Below are 19,313 nucleotides of genomic sequence, written 5' to 3' on the forward strand. Positions count from 1 at the left end.
ATTCTACAAACTCTGTGGCATCTTTATGGTTCTCTCTACTTGTAGCCCAGCTGCCAAAAAGTCTCTCTGCATTTCATCATTGTTATTTGCCCACAACAAGATTGGTTCCCCATGGCCTAGTCTTACCTGAAACATCCTGCAAGCATAAAAGTCTATTGTCCTCTTACATAGTTCTCTTTTAAAATGTGCTTCACTTCATCCCACATCCCATTCTCTCACAAACAGATTTAACCAAAATTCCATGTTCACTAATTCACACATATATTCAATAAATTCCCTTAGGTCTCTCCTTTTCCCATCAGAAGATTTTTCTATAACACACTATGTTCCTTCAGAATGTACATTACCATTTCCTACTGAACTTATTTTGCTAAGTGGAGCTGTTTTAAACATCTTACAGCTAGCAACGTATAATTATAGTTACAACAGGTTTATACCATCTTATTGTGGTGCTTTGAGACAAACTGTCTGTACTGATTCAATGCTGTCACTCACTCTTGCTGTTGCTACTGCTGCTGAGACTGGTCTCCTGGCCTCAAGCTCTTGGACCTTCAGTTGCTTGGGCATGCCCTTATGCCAACTACCTGTGATGCATCAGCCATTGACCTGCTTGGCTATGCTGACCCCCACACTCATCCTTGATGCTGCCTCTGCTACCACAGCCCACTACCAACTGGGACTCCATATGGAACTCTGCTGTCATAGAGCAGAATTTCTTCTAGGCTAAAAGCTGCTACCTGCCACAATTTATTGCAATTTTCCATAGTTGCTGTAGCAATCAAAGTAAGTAGGTTATCTTCTACATGACTTTGTGAAAGGCATTTGTTTTCCCCATACCTGGAACCAAAATTATTTCTTTCTGTCATGTCTCAAGCATGAGTTTTGACAGAATGTGTGACACATTTCAAAAGAAGGGAATTAAGGGAATTACCCAGTTGGCCTAGGTGAGGGGGAGTGTTTACATGGCTATAATGTTATTTGACTTGTTACAAAAGTGACTTTAAATAACCTCAACTGGCAGAGGATTGTAAATTCTAAATTTATTCAGAAAATAGTTTTAACTCTTGCCATACTTGCCTTGAAGGAGATGTATGGATGTAGAGACCAAGTGTTAGCACAGAGATGGTGACAGGGCTAGCACTGTTCTTCCTGGTTTGAAATTAGACTGTCAGTATTAATTAAGCCTGCACCCACTGTATGACACACAGAGTTCCCCAGCCATTCACCTATGATTACATTAATAGTGTTGAAGTTAAGACTTGGCTATCTTCTATGGATACAATAATATGCTGCTGATGTTGTTGTTGTTGTTGTTGTTGTTGTTGTTGTTGTTGTCGTCTTCAGTCCTGAGACTGGTTTGATGCAGCTCTCCGTGCTACTCTATCCTGTGCAAGCTTCTTCATCTCCCAGTACTTTCTGCAACCTACACCCTTCTGAGTCTGCTTAGTGTATTCATCTCTTGGTCTCCCTCTACGATTTTTACCCTCCATGCTGCCCTCCAATACTAAATTTGTGATTCCTTGATGCCTCAGAACATGTCCTACCAATCGGTCCCTTCTTCTTGTCAAGTTGTCCCACAAACTCCTCCTCTCTCCTATTCTATTCAATACCACCACATTAGTTGTGTGATCTACCCACCTAATCTTCAGCATTCTTCTGTAGCACCACATTTCGAAAGCTTCTATTCTCTTCTTCTCCAAACTATTTATTGTCCATGTTTCACTTCCATACATGGCTACACTCCACACAAATACTTTCAGAAACTACTTCCTGACACTTAAATCAATACTCTAAGTTAACAAATTTCTCTTCTTCAGAAATGCTTTCCTTGCCATTGCCGGTCTACATTCTGTACCTTCTCTACTTCAACCATCATCATTTATTTTGCTCCCCAAATAACAAAACTCCTTTACTAATTTAAGTGTCTCATTTCCTAATCTAATTCCCTCAGCATCACCTGACTTCATTCGACTACATTCCATTATCCTTGTTTTGCTTTTGTTGATGTCCATCTTATATCCTCCTTTCAAGACACTGTCCATTCTATTTAACTGCTCATCCAAGTCATTTGCTGTCTCTGACAGAATTACAATGTCATCAGCCAACCTCAAAGTTTTTATTTCTTCTCCATGGATTTTAATACCTACTCCAAATTTTTCTTTTGTTTCCTTTACTGCTTGCTCAACACACACATTGTGTAACAATGGGGAGAGACCACAACCCTGTCTCACTCCCTTTCCAACCACTGCTTCCCTTTGATGCCCCTCGAGTCTTGTAACTGCCATTAGGTTTCTGTACAAATTGTAAATAGCCTTTCGCTCCCCGTATTTTACCCCCGCCACCTTTAGAATTTGAAAGACAGTATTCCAGTCAACATTGTCAAAAGCTTTCTCTAAGTCTACAAATGCTAGAAATGTAGGTTTGCCGTTCCTTAATCTTTTTTCTAAGATTAGTCGTAAGGTCAGTATTGCCTCACATGTTCCAACATTTCTGCAGAATCCAAACTGATCTTCCCCGATGTCGGCTTCTACCAGTTTTTCCATTCGTCTTCAAAGAATTCGCTTTAGTATTTTGCAGCTGTGACTTATTAAACTGATAGTTCGGTAATTTTCACATCTGTCAATACCTGCTTTCTTTGGGATTGGAATTATTATATTCTTCTTGAAGTCTGAAGGTATTTTGGCTGTTTCATACATCTTGCTCACCAGATGGTAGAGTTTTGTCAGGACTGGCTCTCCCAAGACTGTCAGTAGTCCTAGCGGAATGTTGTGTATTACCAGGGCCTTGTTTCGACTCACGTTTTTCAGTGCTCTGCCAAACTCTTGACACAGTATTGTATCTCCCATTTCATCTTCATCTACATCCTCTTCCATTTCCATAATATTGTCCTCAAGTACATTGCCCTTGTATATACCTTCTATATACTCCTTCCATCTTTCTGCTTTCCCTTCTTTGCATAGAACTGGGTTTCCATCTGAGCTCTTGATATTCATACAAGTGGTTCTCTTTTCTGCAAAGGTCTCTTTAATTTTCCTGTAGGCAGTATATATCTTACCCCTCGTGAGATAAGCCTCTACATCCTTACATTTGTCCTCTAGCCATCCCTGCTTAGCCATTTCAATGAAATTCACTATTTCTTCTGTTAGCCCTTGTCTTTTTACCTACTTGATCCTCTGCTGCCGTCACTACTTCATCCCTCAGAGCTACCCATTCTTCTTCTACTGTATTTCTTTCCCTCGTTCTTGTCAATTGTTCGCTTATGCTCTCCCTGAAACTCTGTACAACCTGTGAGCTACCCATTCTTCTTCTACTGTATTTCTTTCCCTCATTCCTGTCAATTGTTCACTTATGCTCTCCCTGAAACTCTGTACAACCTCTGGTTTAGTCAGTTTATCCAAGTTAGGAATATATTGTGGTCAGAGTCCACATCTGCCCCTGGAAATTTCTCACAATTTAAAACCTGCTTCCTAAATCTGTGACTTATCATTATATAATATATCCGATACCTTCTACTATCCCCAGTGTTCTTCCATGTATACAACCTTCTTTTACAATTCTTGAACCAAGTGTTAGCTAGGATTCAGTCATGCTCTGTGCAAAATTCTACCAGACGGCTTCCTCTGTCATTTCTTGCCCCAATCCATATTCATCTACTATGTTTCCTTCTCTCCCTTTTCATACTCTCTAATTCCAGTCACCCATGACTATTATTTTTGTCTCCCTTCACTACCCGAATAATTTCATTTATCTCTTCATATGTTTCATAAATTTCTTCATCATCTGCAGAGCTAGTTGACATATAAACTTGTACTACTGTAGTGGGCATGGGCTTTGTGTCTATCTTGGCCACAATAATGCATTCACTGTGCTGTTTGTAGTAGCTTACCCGCACTCCTATTTTTTATTCATTATTAAACCTACTTCTGCATTACCCCTATTTGATTTTGTATTTATAAACCTGTATTCACCTGACCAAAAGTCTTATTCTTCCTGCCACTGAACTTCACCAATTCCCACTATATCTAACATTAAACTATCCATTTCCCTTTTTAAATTTTCTAACCTACCTGCCCGATTAAGGGACCTGACATTGCATGCTCCGATCCATAGAATGCCAGTTTTCTTCCTCCTGATAACGATGTCCTCTTTAGTAGTCCCCACCCTGAGATCCGAATGGGGGACTATTTTACCTCCAGAATATTTTACCATAGAGTATGCCTTCATCATTTAACCATACAGTAAAGCTGCATGCCCTTGGGAAAAATTATGGCTGCAGTTTCCCCTTGTTTTCAGCCATTTGCAGTACCAGCACAGCAAGGCCGTTTTGGTGAGTGTTACAAGGCCAGATCAGTCAATCATCCAGACTGTTGCCCCTAACTACTGAAAAGGCTTCTGCCCCTCTTCAGGAACCACACATTTGTCTGGCCTGTCAACAGATACCCATCCGTCGTGGTTACACCTACGGTACGGCCATCTGTATCACTGAGGCACGCAAGCTTCCCCACAAACTTCAAGGTCCATAGTTCATGGGACAGGGAGAGGGGGGGGCGGGATATGCTGATATCAATATTATTCAAGAAAAGGCTCCAAAGAAGATATGGAAAACTATCATCCCTTCTCTTATCTTCCAGCATTTTCTAAAGTATTTCAAAAGCTTGCTGTAATACAAGCTAGAAATTTCATTAAAAAAATTTTTGTCATTTCAGTAAATTAATTTGGTTTCCCAAGAGGGAAAAGCACAAATTATGCTATTAATTGTGCAACAAGAGTTCTAACTAACAAACTACACAGAAAACTCTCAGGAAACTACAATAACTTTTTTTTTTTTACTTACCAAAAACCTTTCACAGTGTCAACCACTCTTTACTTATACACACATTGGAAAAATATGGAATTGAGGGTTGCATTTTACAGTAGTTTAAGTCATATGCTGTCATTCAACAGAAAATGGAATCAGAGTGGAAAACCATTTTAAAAGGAATTTCACAAGGCTCTGTATTAGGGCAAACATCATTTTTTATGTAAATGACTCACCACTCAACATAAATTTTCATTCAGTATTATTTACAGTTGGTACGACAGTGCTGATTGAATACAGTAATGCATACTTCCAAAAATAATGCACATGCCCAATGCTGATTGAATATAGTAATGCAGACAAACTTCCCAAAAATGTTGCAGGTGCCCTAAGAAATTTGATACCTAATTTCACTGAAATGGACTGAAATTAAATATTTCAAACATTCAACTATTGCAATTTAAAACCAAACAATCAAAAACAAATCGTATTCAGATAAACCACAAATTTGAGGAACTAAAAGAAGCAGACTGTGTCAATTTCTTGGAAACTCACGCGGATGAAAAGCTGTCACAGCCTTCACATATTGCACACTTTCCAAATAAATTAAACAGCCGGGCATTTGGTATGACAGTTGAAGCCAACACAATCTACATGTACACAAGAAAAATGGTGTACCGTAGTTACTTTGAATCTGTTCTAAAATATGGTATTGCCTTTTGGGGAAACACAGGTAACATGAAAGAATATTGACCTAACAAAAAAAATAAAAAAAAAAACAAGAACACCGTGAATTCATTGTCCCAGGAAGGGGAAACTTTATTGACACATTCCTGGGGTCAGATACATCACATGATCACACTGAAAGAACCACAGGCACATAGACACAGGCAACAGAGAATGCGCAATGTCGGCACTAGTACAGTATATATCCACCTTTCGCAGCAATGCAGGCGGCTATTCTCCCATGGAGACGATCGTAGAGATGCTGGATGTAGTCCTGTGGAACGGCTTGCCATGCCATTTCCACCTGGCGCCTCAGTTGGACCAGCGTTCGTGCTGGACGTGCAGACCGCGTGAGACGACGCTTCATCCAGTCCCAAACATGCTCAATGGGGGACAGATAAAGAGATCTTGCTGGCCAGGGTAGTTGACTTACACCCTCTAAAGCACTTTGGGTGGCACGGGATACATGCGGACGTGCATTGTCCTGTTGGAACAGCAAGTTCCCTTGCCGGTCTAGGAATGGTAGAACGATGGGTTCGATGATGGTTTGGATGTACCGTGCACTATTCAGTGTCCCCTCGACGATCACCAGAGGTGTACGGCCAGTGTAGGAGATCGCTCCCCACACCATGATGCCGGGTGTTGGCCCTGTGTGCCTCGGTCATATGCAGTCCAGATTGTGGCGCTCACCTGCACGGCGCCAAACACGCATACGACCATCATTGGCACCAAGGCAGAAGCGACTCTCATCGCTGAAGACGACACGTCTCCATTCGTCCCTCCATTTATGCCTGTCGCGACACCACTGGAGGCGGGCTGCACGATGTTGGGGCATGAGCAGAAGACGGCCTAATGGTGTGTGGGACTGTAGCCCAGCTTCATGGAGACGGTTGCGAATGGTCCTCGCCAATACCCCAGGAGCAACCGTGTCCCTAATTTGTTTGGAAGTGGCGGTGCGGTCCCCTACGGCACTGCGTAGGATCCTACGGTCTTGGCGTGCATCCGTGCGTCACTGTGGTCCGGTCCCAGGTCGATGGGCACGTGCACTTCCTGCCGACCACTGGCGACAACATCGATGTACTGTGGAGACCTCACGCCCCACGTGTTGAGCAATTCGGCGGTACGTCCACCCGGCCTCCCGCATGCCCACTATACGCCCTCGCTCAAAGTCCGTCAACTGCACATACGGTTCACGTGCACGCTGTCGCGGCATGCTACCAGTGTTAAAGAGTGCGATGGAGCTCCGTATGCCACGGCAAACTGGCTGACACTGATGGCGGTGGTGCACAAATGCTGCGCAGCTAGCGCCATTCGACTGCCAACACCATGGTTCCTGGTGTGTCCGCTGTGTCGTGCGTGTGATCATTGCTTGTACAGCCCTCTTGCAGTGTCCAGAGCAAGTATGGTGGGTCTGACACACCGGTGTCAATGTGTTCTTTTTTCCATTTCCAGGAGTGTATATATAAAATAAATAATCGAACATACACACAATTCTAGGAATAAAGAAAAGTTCATGCGTGCTACTCTCAGGTTTTTGTCCACACTTTGCACTACATAGGAGTGGTGATTTGTAACAAATTAAAAGATAGAAATTAAAATAGAATCAAGAATAGTTTTCTGAAGAGAAAATTGTACAGCATGCTACTCCAAAAGTGCTATTACTCAGTAGAGGAATTATTGAATGATAATGTTGTTACTTGACCAAGAATACAGCAAAAGGAACTAAAATATGTAAACCTACATTATTTTAAATAGTGGTCAGTTTCCATGTAGCTTATGAAATTAAATAATGTATTATAGTTGAACTGTGCATGATCACGATACACTGAAACTTGACTTTAGAATAACATTGGTGAGTCACTTGTATGTAAGTCTATGATTTAACTTTTAAAGTATATTATGAGAAAATAAGTTTATAATTCTGATAGCTTTGCAATGAAATAAGGATGACCACACTTCCTGCAGATACATCATGAGTGAAACTTCTCTCTCCATAAAAATGTATTATCTACATGTAACAAATTTATATTTATTTACAAAAGAAGTGACAAAGTTCAATCTCACATTTATCAGATACACTCTGAATATGGTACAATTTTTTTGAGGCAGTGTGATCACATTTATGGCATGAAATATTTGATCATTAATATAAGTGTTCAATCACTTTGCTGAATATCTGTTATTTAGCTGTCTAACTTTTGACATTCCACTGTCCAGTCTACTGGTAAAACAGGCTTCATCAGATCTACAAACTGCTGCAGATGACAATTGTCTGTGCAACCAGGAGTGTTGAGAACATGTGGCTCACTGTCAGAAGCATTGTTCAAATACAACACCTGTAACAAAGTCAGCATTAATTTAATAATATATTGTGTGTATAAGGTGATATTTGATTGGTAAAATATTTTGTTGTTATAATGAAAGGCAGCCATCCACTCCCCAGTGAAGAAATGCGACCATGAGGATGTTGTAAGAAAACTTGTTTGTATGTGTGGTAACAGACATACAAAACAAACATCCTTTAATCCGTTTCTAGAAAATTGAAGTTCTGGTTTCACTTCAGATACATGAGATAGAACTGAACACGGTCCACACATTTATTATGAAGATTCAAAGGTGGCATGCAAGCTGTATTGTAAACTTCTTGATTGTGTCAATTAGCACAAAAAATTCCAAATCCAAAACAGACAGTCTGAAGTGTTACTATACAAAGAAATAATACTCCACTTCCAGACATCTGTTTTTGAAAATGAACCATTAAAGAGATCACAAAAATCATTAGGTCACTGAAAAACAGTAAATATTTTAATTATAACAGTATAACAAGCAAAATACTAAAATGTTGTCCTAACTTGATTGTGGCCCATGATGCATAAATGTATGTTTCATGAATGACTGAGGTACACAGTTATAGCACCTGCTTGTGAAAGTGGTATAAATACGTCACTTCAAACTGTAGCTTAGACTTAATCCTTTCCAAGTTCTTAAAATTTCTGAGATGGCAGCTTTTTACAAAAGAATGTTGAAACATATTCCTTAAAATTTTAATAACAAATCAACCTGGATTCCACAAAGGCTTCTCCACAGAGGAACTGAAATTAACCACAAGAATAAGATTAAATTCCGACCGGGGAAACATTAAGTAATGGAGCCCTGTATGCTTCAGTGCTTGGTAGACCCTTGTTCTTGACTGACATAAATTATTTGTACGTGACATTTGAGGACTTTTCAGAATTATGATGGCTATTGATGACAATTAGACTGAAAAAGTGCCCATAACAAATCAGGACAATTATAGAATATGGTGACAGCCATTTCATAGCAAACACCTAAACATTTAAGCATACAGAGGCATGCTACACCATTCCATACAAATAAAAGTCATTTACAGGTGTCTGCACACACTAGATGAGACTATGTGCAGTACTACTCAGCATCGAGATGGATAATAAAGTGATATGGCATGAACACGTGAATAAGTTAACCAAAAAGTTCAGTTCTGCTTTCATTGCATTTGTAAATTTTACCTTATCTACCACTCCTGTAATTTATAAGAGTATTTGGTCTGAAGTTGTAAATTCAACTTAACTCTAATGTTTGTGTTAAAGAGGTTTTGACATTGTCATTAGGTACACAACTAATAGTGTTCTGTGTAAAGTTACATAAAACAGCAACTGAGCTGCGTAAGTGGAAGAGTAGAATCTAAAATTGCTACTTTTCTCATAGTATACCCATATGACGTGATATATACAAATAGACTACCTAATAAAAAAAGTGAAGCATTCAGAAGGGGAGGAGAGGACAAAACTTAATGTGTTGAGAGGATCTACGTCTCCATCCATATATATATACTCCCGAAGCCACTGTATGGTGCGTGATGGAGAGTACCCTGTACCACTACTAGTTATTTCCTTTTCTGTTCCACTTGTAAACAGATCAAGCAAAAAATGACTATCTATATGTCTCCATATGTGCCCTGATCTCTCTAATCTTATCTTCTGGTCCTTACACAAAATGTGTGTAGGCAGCAGTAGAATCACTCAGCAGTGAGCCTTGATACTAAATACTTGCATGTTGCCTGAACCTGCTGGTATCAAATCTAGTAGCTGGCCTCTAAATTGGTTCAACGTCTTTCTTTAATATGACATGATGCAGATCCCAAACACTTTAACAGTACTCAACAACAAATCACCCTACTCTCCTATATGCACTTTCCTCTACAGATGAACCACCCTTCCGTAAAATTCTCCCAATAAACCAAAGTCGACCATTCACCTTCACTACTACAGTCCTTACATGCTCATTCCATTTCATATTACTTTGCAATGTTATGCCCTGATATTTAAATGATGTCACTGTCAAGCAGCACACCACTATTACTGTATCCAAACATTATGGGTTTGTTTTTCCTACTCATCTGCATTAACTTACATTTTTCCACCTTTAAAACTAGCTGCTATTTATCTCACCAACTAGAAAATTAAATAGAAATTTTGTCTAAGTCATCTTGTATCATCCTACAGTCACTCAATGACAACATCTGTCCATACACCACAATATCATCAGCAAACAGCCACAGACTGCTACTTGCCATGTCCGCCAAATCATTTATGGGTACAGAAAATAAGAATGGTCCTATTACACTTCCCTGGGACACTCATGATGATACCCTTGTCTCTGATGAACACTCACTGGTGAGGACAATTTACTGGGCTCTGTTACTTAAGAAACCTTTGAACCACTCACATATCGAGTATCTATCCTGTATGCTTGTGCCTTCATTAACAGTTCTCAGTATAGCATTGTGTCAAATGTTTTCTGGAAATCTAAGAATACTGAATGTGCCTTTTGCCATTCATCCACGGTTCACAGGATTTCATGTCAGGAAAGGACAAGTCAGTTTATTTTGATGATTACAAAACTGAGTCAAATTTACAAAGAGCCCACTTACCAGTTTAAAATTTCAGCCCCTCTGGCCTGTAAGCATGTGTTGGTTCAGCTGGGAAAGGTGTCATAAAGCTGTTGTATACTACCCTAAGCAAACTGCTTTGAATCTTTCGTAACTGGTCCTTGATGTCCCAGACACTGGCACCAGGACAAAGTTGACATCTGGGCTGGTCCCACACATTCTATTGGGAACAGATCTGAGGATAATTCTGGCCATAGTAGTACCTCAACACAATGCAGTCAGTTAATAGAGACATGTGTCGTGTGTGGACAAGCATTGTGCTGTTGAAAAATGGCACGAGAAGAAACACATGTGGACATGTGATGTCCATAACATGCCATTGTGTCATCACAGTTCGCTCAATCATTTCCAACCACAACCTTAAATTCGCACAGGATTGGCTCCCCACACTGTGAACCCAGGAGTATCAGCCCTGTGCCTCTCCAAAACAGCTGAAGAACAGGGTCTCTCCAGGCTACCTGCATTTATGTCAATGATGGAAATCCTGGGTAGTGCAGAACTGTAATTCATCACTGAATATAATGTGACACCATTCATCAGCAGTCCATACTTCCAATGCTTGTCAGTCATGAAATCACTCAATGTACTGCCAGGAATGTTAATTTCCTATTCCAGCTGCTGGTAACCTCTGACCAATGGTGTTGGATGACACAATGTTGAAGGGAGTCCATTACTTGTTTCAGGATGGCAGGTGAAGATGTGAAGAGGTTATGATGTGCTTGGTGGATATTACAGTGACTATCTCTTGTGTTGTCAGATATCATCAACCAGAATCTTGATGATGAGTATGCCTGCTGTCACATTCTCATGTGGTCCAATACCAGGACACTGTCACATCCATATGCCCCACATATATGGATATTGCACAGTTTGCCCAGGTGGCCAAATGAGGACCCACAATGAGGCCCCTTTCAAACTCTGTAAGTTGCTGATAACACAGTCTCATTAGATGATGAAATATCTCCATGCCCTTCACAGTGAGCAGCCAACATTTCATGTTGTTCACACCCTTCATAAAACCTACCAGGCCTGGTAACAACACTACACATGAACAACACAAATGTATTCCAGCGGCTGTTCCACCTGTCGCACATAATTACAACTCTAATCATTTACATACCCACTGATGGTGTGTACATGTATGAAGTTACAATGACATCTGACCATGACCACGACTTCCGGGTGCTTCACATTTTTTTATCAGGTAGTGTAAAATGATTCATGCTTATCCTAATGTTGTAACTCTGTATTTCGGATCACTTTCCCTGACATGTGCATCTATCATGTGGGACAACAATGGAATCTGAACAGGTGAAAAACTTTCTACTTCAATTACATTTCATCTGTTCCAGTGTCTTCAGAGCTGAATATAGTTCTACAATTCGCTGATGAGCCATAACATTATGGCTACTTACATAATAATATTTTGGCCCTTTTTGGAACCCAATACAGCAGCTATTCTTCGTGGCGTGGTGTCACCAAGTCCCTATTACTTTCCCGGAGAAATGTGTGCACAAATGACAGACTGATGGTGTGTGTGAGCAAGGAACTGACATTGGATAACATCCCAGCTGTGTTCCATCAGATTCACATCGGGCAAATTTGGTGGTCAGGAAATCAGCCTGAGTTCAATATCATGCCCCTCAAACCACTGTAGCATGATTGTGGCACATGAAATGGTCAGTTATCCTGCTGGAAGGTGCCATTGCCATTGGATATGACGTCTAGTGTAGAGAGGTGCAGGTGGTCCACAGCAACATTCATGTAGTCTACAGCTGTCATGTTGCTTTCAATTATTATCCCAGGTACCACGAAAACCAAGGTGAATGTCCCCCATATCATATCACTGCCTCCACTGACCTACACCAAGGGTGCAGTGCATGTTTCAAGCATCCTTCCAGCTGGGTGATGGGATATGCTGACATGACCATCATCTTGGTGTAACCAGAAATTCGATTCATCTGACCAAGTGCCATGTTTCCTTTGCTCCACAAGAGAACAGTACTGAGGACTGAACAGATGTCTACTATCAACATGAATTATGTGGCAACAGAGTGCTTGGCTGACACAGCTGCATCATTGGATTTTTTGCTATGGTGATATATCTAGTTACTCAAAGCAAATATATGCTATGTGATCAAAGGCTGTTTCAGCTAAAGTATATAACACAATAATACATGAAATGCAAAGTAGAGTTTACATATATCACACTATTTCATCTTCGTTACCTGTCAGAAAACACTGTAAATGAAACCTCTGAATCTTATCCTGAAAACTGTACAGCTGAATTTGCTGACAAATACCAATTGCTGGTGGTTGAATTTGAACTAGTGACCCACAGCACACCAGTCAGTGATGCTAACCTCAAGACTGGACTGTATGCACAACATCTCATGGCAATATTGACACAGACAAGTTAGTTAACAAAACAGCTGCTTTCAGGTTCCAGCTGAAAGAACAGGTGAAAAGCAGTGATATGGCCCCCTTCTGGATATTTGCAAAGGATAGGTCAAGGAATCCTTATCCAGTCATCAAAGTAGCTTTAAGGATATTTAAAGAGAACACCTGTGATTGCAGCACACAATTTTAGATAATAAGAGAAGCTACTTAAGGTCAATTATGGTGAAAGCTGACTGTAAAATTTAGATATTTTGTCAACAGAACACAGCTGCTAAGTGTGAATTTTATAACATAGTCAATGAACTTGTTTCACTCAAATGAGGAAACTGCAAATTAAAATTGTAACCCTTTTTATTTTATTTCTGATTAGTAATTTAAGCACAATTAAAATAGGGGTGTTCAATAAGTAATGCAACATATTTTTTCTGAAAACAGATTGAAGTATGCCATATTATTCCCCACTCTTTTGGCTACAAAATTCTATTTTTCAACATAATCCCTGTTCAATGTGATGGTCTTATGCCACCTTACTGGGAGGGCCTGTATGCTCAAATGGGACAACTCTAATGGTTGACATCAGAGCCAACATCTTGCTGCGGTAATAACTTCCCCACCATTCACATACTGCTTCCTGTGGAGTGCATCCTTCATTAGGCCAAACCGATGGAAGGTACAAGATCCGGGCTGTAGGGTGGACGAAGAAGAACAGTCCAATGAAATTTGTGAGCTGCTCTCAGGTGCACACACTTGTGTGAGGCCTTGGTTATCATGGAGAAAGATATGTTTGTTTCCATTTTTGTGGCAATGAACACACTGAAGTCACTTCTTCAATTTCCTGAGGGTAACACAACACAATTCTGAGGCAATTGTTGCAATATGAGGGAGGACATCACTCTTGTTTCTGGTTCAAAGTGATGAACCCATGTTTCAGCACATGTGACGATGTTCGACAAAAAGTTGTCATTATCAAACCTTGTAATGCACAAGCAATTCTGTACACATGGTCCTTCATTGCTCTTTATGGTCTTCTGTTAGGTGGCAAGAAACCCAGTGGGCACACACCTTTGAGTACTCCAGCTGGTGGACAAGTGTGTCACCACTACCAACAGAGACATCCAGTTGTGCAGCAAGGTGTTGTATTGTGATCCACCGATCACCTCATGAGAGTGTCCTCGTGTTCCAGTATTGCATAAGTCACAGCTGTGTGCAGCCAGCCACCTCGTTGGAGATCACAACCTTGCTGCAATGATGACAACGCCTTGCCCAATGACTCACCATGCTTTTGTTCACTGCCAGGTCTCCACAGACATTCATCAAGTGCATATGAATATCTGTGATGCTCTGGGTTTCCACCAAAACAAACTGAATGACAGCTCTCTGCTTGGAATGAACCTCTGTTGCAGGTCCCATTCTGAAGGCTATGCACAGCACCGCAGCTTATCAGAACTTCCTGAAACTATAGGGACTGAAGCCCGAATATTCCATGATGTCCCCCAACAAGTTCTGAATTTTTCAACCAAAATTGGCTGAGGAAAAAAATGGGTTGTATTACTCGTTGGAGGCCCCTTGTAGTTTATGAGAAACAAAATGTATTATATATCACACTGAAAACAGTGTGCAACAATTGTCATAAGTAATAAAATTTAGATTTTTTACTCGCAGGTTTTCAGAAAATTTATACAATGTTTAATTTATTTACTGCATTGATACTTTTAATTTCCTGTATGTAATATTTTATATTATCAATATGGTTAATTAAAGCATTTTTTTCAGTAATGTTCCATTTTTATTAAACTATACTTACAAGAGTATCTGTGTAGGGAAAACTGCGGGAAAATAATTTCATGGCAGAGGAGGTTGGCATGCTGGCAAGGGGGAGGGTGGGGTGGTGGGGAGGGGGTTTGGGGGGGTCAGGGGAATGGAGTGGGGTGTCACGACTTTGGCAGTTTTATCAGCAGTTCAGTATCACCTTAGCATGACTCTGATCCAGAGCCCAGTCTCTATGATGCCATGCCAACTGCAACCATATTTGACAATGCTGTCAGATCATCAAGGGAACATACAGGCAATGTCTGCTGCAGAGCCCCACGTTCAACAGTTTATGTTGAATGGTGTGCTCTGAAACACTTGTGCCTACACCAGCATTGTACTTTGTTATCAGCTCTACCACAGATCACTATCTATCCGGCATCACAGAGTGGACAATCCTTCAACCTCCATGTCCTGTAATGATGCATAGACATCCAACACTTTGTTGCCTATTGATGATTTCACTATCCTTCAACCATTTTCCATAGATGCTCACAAGTGTAGCATGAGAATAGCCAATGAGCTCTGCTATTTCTTTGCCATTTCTTTGATTCTCATTCCTTGGTGCCAGCCTGTAACAATGTACACTTTGTTAAAATCATTTATGTGTTAGTGGGTTTCCCCATTTGTGGCCCTTATCATTTCTAGAATGATTCCATAATTGTCTCTGCTTCATTTATATATTTTCTTTGTCACGTCACTTGCTTGCATCACCATCAGGTAGTATTCAGTCTCATGGTGCCAATGGTGAAAATGCTTTTGCTCATCATTGTTTATACACTACAATAAAGTTGAGGTACATACTTGTTTAAAATTTTACAGAATAAAGACTTAAATATATGTACAAAGCTCATTTATTTTTAAATTGTTTCAAACCCAAGAAGCCGAAGAGGCACCATCTCAGTCTTTATTCATTCCTCACATCTGCCTCTAAAACAAAAGTTTTATTTGGATTCAAAAGGCACTGTTGCTTACAGATTATGAAATGGTCGTTACGTTTGTGGGCAAGCAATGACATGAATAAAATGATACTTGCAGGCATACAGTTGCCTGTGGTGTTTTTTATAACATGGAAGACCACTGCACCATGTAGACTCACTGCCTGATATATGTGGGGCCTCACCAGTCCAAACACAGACTGGGAACAGGGCTCATTGAAAACACCCCAATGACTAAACTAATTCTCTCACAGTACACTGCACATGAATTATTTTAAACCTATCATCCAAACCCAAGCTGGTATTACACAAAGACTCTGTCGAACTAGGATACACAGGCTGCTACCTCTGACATACTATGACACACATTTTATAACATCCAGATCTTTGAAGAACCTTACTCTCAGGTCCATATGATGTAGCAGCAATGAAGCTTAAAATCAAGTGTGCCCCAAAAACCTCATACAGGGAGTTCAGAAATCCCCATTACAAACTTTTACAACTTGTATAGGGGACTCAATACATAGTAATTTGAAGAGGAACCCATGTCCAGATGCATACTGCTTCTGTTGTATGACAGTTTCAATTCAGATGTTTAACTCATACACTTCTGCTTGAGGAATTGAATTACGCATGACACAGTGCTATTGTTAGGTAACAATTTAAGAGGAAATGTAACAAAACATTCATTTACCACCTAAGGACATTTGATTGTATTAACACTTAAACACTGAACATTACCTGTTTACATTATTCCAAAACAAAGAAGAACCTAGAGCATACTCTATATACAGAACATAAAATTTGCCTAGAGGTGATGTGGTCATTACTGAAGGTTATTCAAAACAAATCTTTCGCCAGGCAAGTAACATGTGATGTTGCCCAATCCTGCATGAAAATATTGGTGTGGACACAGTTGCATTTTTGCAAAGTTGGAATCACTTGTTGCACAAGGAGGTCCTTATGTTATGCAGATGCCAATGTACACCTTATAGGCCTGTGAGCTGTCATCCTCAAAGAAAAACAGACTGAGAATGAAGGAGCTTATAAAATCCCATCACTCAGTCACATAAGTTGTGTGTAATGGATGTTCCTGCACAACTCCATATGTAACAATTCTGGACATACACAACACTGTGCAGAGTAAAATGTGCTTCGTCCACCTTAAGGATATCACACGGCCACGTGTCACCCAGTTCCATCTGTGCCAAAAACTGATGGACAAAGTCATGAAGTTGTAGCCTTTCTTGAGGCTTCATTTGATGCACATTCTGAATACTGTAAGGGCACCAGTGTAAAATACATCACAAAATCTTTTTAACTGTTTCCCAGGACAGAGAGAATTCCCATGACACAGCTTGAGCACTGGTTTCAGAATCTGAAGCACATGCTGCATGGCAGGTCATAGCTACAACAACTTCATCAAGAACTGCTGTGTGAATGAGTTGCCTCCCTCTCCCTCCTGCACCATGTTACTCATCTGTTTCTTCAAATTTCTTGATCATATTTTATAGCCCATTTATTAACATCAGGCCTCTTTGCAGGTGTTTCTGTTGATGATATTCCCACAATGCAGTGCTGCTATTGCTGGTGTCCTGATAAAACAACTTTACCAGCAGTGCATGATCTTTCTTCTCAACTGTCATTACATTCCGTATGCAAAACTTAACCCTTTATACCAACAGTCACTTCACAAAGAAGTCAACACGCATTGCCCAGTGACAAACAGCATACTGACATTGAAACAGGGAACATTACACATGCATTCTGATTGCTTACAGCACCATATTTTCACCTTGTGGCAGAAAGTGGAACTATTATCTTTTTCAGCGTACTTCATAAGTGCACTCATTAATGAACATAACTATGATGATGTCACCATCCTGCGATGTATATGGCATGCACTGTATCACTCTGAACTCTTATGTTTAAATGTAACCACCTAGTACTTCCTATGCAGGTGGTAAGCGCAACACTTTAAGAGCTACTTGAGCATGTGCAGTCCTTCCCGAATTTTTAATAGGGGATTGAAAAAGCATTGCTCCACCAATTATGAAATACCCCATTACCTAAATCCATTTTAAAAGGGTGAGAGGGGGGGGGGGCATTTCTTTAATTCTCTTGCTATGAGCTCCTGTAGCATACTGTAATCAACTATCATGACCAGGTAACATGAGAAGCTGCAGACAAAACAAATTCAAGCTCCAACATGCAGAAGGGACTACTATAACTTCATGATTGGTAGAACAAAAGTCCCAACAATCCAGTTCTACAAACACTTTGCATTATTGAAAAACTGGATTCTAACTAGCAGGGGCAGTGACCATGGCAAAATGTTCCACCATTTTCTAGATTTCCATTGGCATTACAGCAGAAACTTGGTAACTTATATAAATGGAGTGGTTAAGAACTGTTTCTCTTCTTAATAACTCAACAATATTTTGTCTTTGCAATCCATAAGGCTGTTTTTTTTTCCAACAGCTTACTTATCTTGAATCCAGACAGAGCTGGGAAGCTAACTTTGATTGCAAAGTGGCACTCGAAAGTGGCAACAGAAATGACTTGAGCCTTGTCTAAATCACTCGGAACAATTTGCTACTTCAGTAATCTACAATAAACTGTAGCTAGTTGCTGAATAAGTTGTTTTGCATGAACTCTGTATAATTGTAGAAGTAATTCATTATACCTAGCTGCCTTTGCTCTGGTGGCCAAATTTTATCTAATTTTTCCACCAGAGTTTCTTTTTAAGGTTTAGCTTACCACAAATAAGTTCCACATCATTACATATTTTCATCCACACAAGACATATTGAAGGCTTCACAGCATCAGAATACTTAAGAGCTTCAAGGAACCATGTAAAGGAAGACTTTACATATTGGCACCAATCATTAACTCCAGAATCTTTATACTTCAGTGGTCAACAAGAAAATGATATCAGACATTAGTAATACAGCACATAAACATTTTTTAAGTTACAGATAATATTTTATCAGCAGGCTGCTCTCCACCAGCAAAATATCTCCACTTAAAATGCTGCATATCTGAGAAATCTCATTCCTTAACAAGTACAACTTTGAAAGACATTCTCCAAATTATAAAGAATATGAACTTTCCCTCTTATTTAACCTCAGTGATGTACCTAGCTACATAATAAAAAAGGTTGGTAATGAGATAAAATTTGTGTGTGATACAATCAAATGTTCCATAAGTTAGTGTCCTGGGATCTGTCATCACACAGATTCATTTATTTATTATGACTGCATTTGGTTTTCCGACTGCTTTTGGTTATCTGAAAATCAACAGATCTTGTGGAGGATGCATCTTCTGCAGTTTATATGCCTGTTACACATGGGCCACAATGTATGTGTTGTCTTCCTTGAAAGCAACTCCTTATTAACAGCAAATCAGTTTGGCATCCATAAGAAAATAATTCAAACACTGAAGTTCTCTCTTCATTTAATGATCTGAAACAGTGTGAGTCAATCTAAAATATTATCCTTCTAGTCTTTTTATGAATCCAACAATAGCCTTTGAACTAGTAAATTAATATCTGCTCTTACATAACTGAATATATATATTACAAGATGTGTCTACAATCAGTTTTTCCAATCCTGTCTGTCAAATGTAATGCATCTGATGGAAATAACAACACCTGATGGACGAATAACTCCTT

At 39.9% G+C, this 19,313-nt stretch overlaps 1 protein-coding gene across 7 annotated transcripts in view; it reads right to left on the reverse strand.

Annotated features, from left to right (window-relative positions):
* Positions 1–7,180: 7,180 nt before the first annotated feature.
* LOC126299039 (lysosomal acid phosphatase-like) overlaps positions 7,181–19,313 on the reverse strand; it is a 612,830-nt gene continuing 600,697 nt past the window's right edge. The window contains exon 8 of one of the 7 annotated variants that reach the window (XM_049990680.1): positions 7,181–7,860. In XM_049990680.1, the coding sequence (XP_049846637.1) occupies positions 7,708–7,860 (153 nt within the window). In that variant the 3' untranslated portion in view covers positions 7,181–7,707. The remainder of the gene's footprint in view (positions 7,861–19,313) is intronic. The other 6 variants (XM_049990687.1, XM_049990686.1, XM_049990684.1 and 3 more) reach the window with 6 other exon arrangements.

This window comes from Schistocerca gregaria, chromosome X (assembly GCF_023897955.1).
Source record: "Schistocerca gregaria isolate iqSchGreg1 chromosome X, iqSchGreg1.2, whole genome shotgun sequence".
Classification (NCBI taxonomy): domain Eukaryota; kingdom Metazoa; phylum Arthropoda; class Insecta; order Orthoptera; family Acrididae; genus Schistocerca; species Schistocerca gregaria.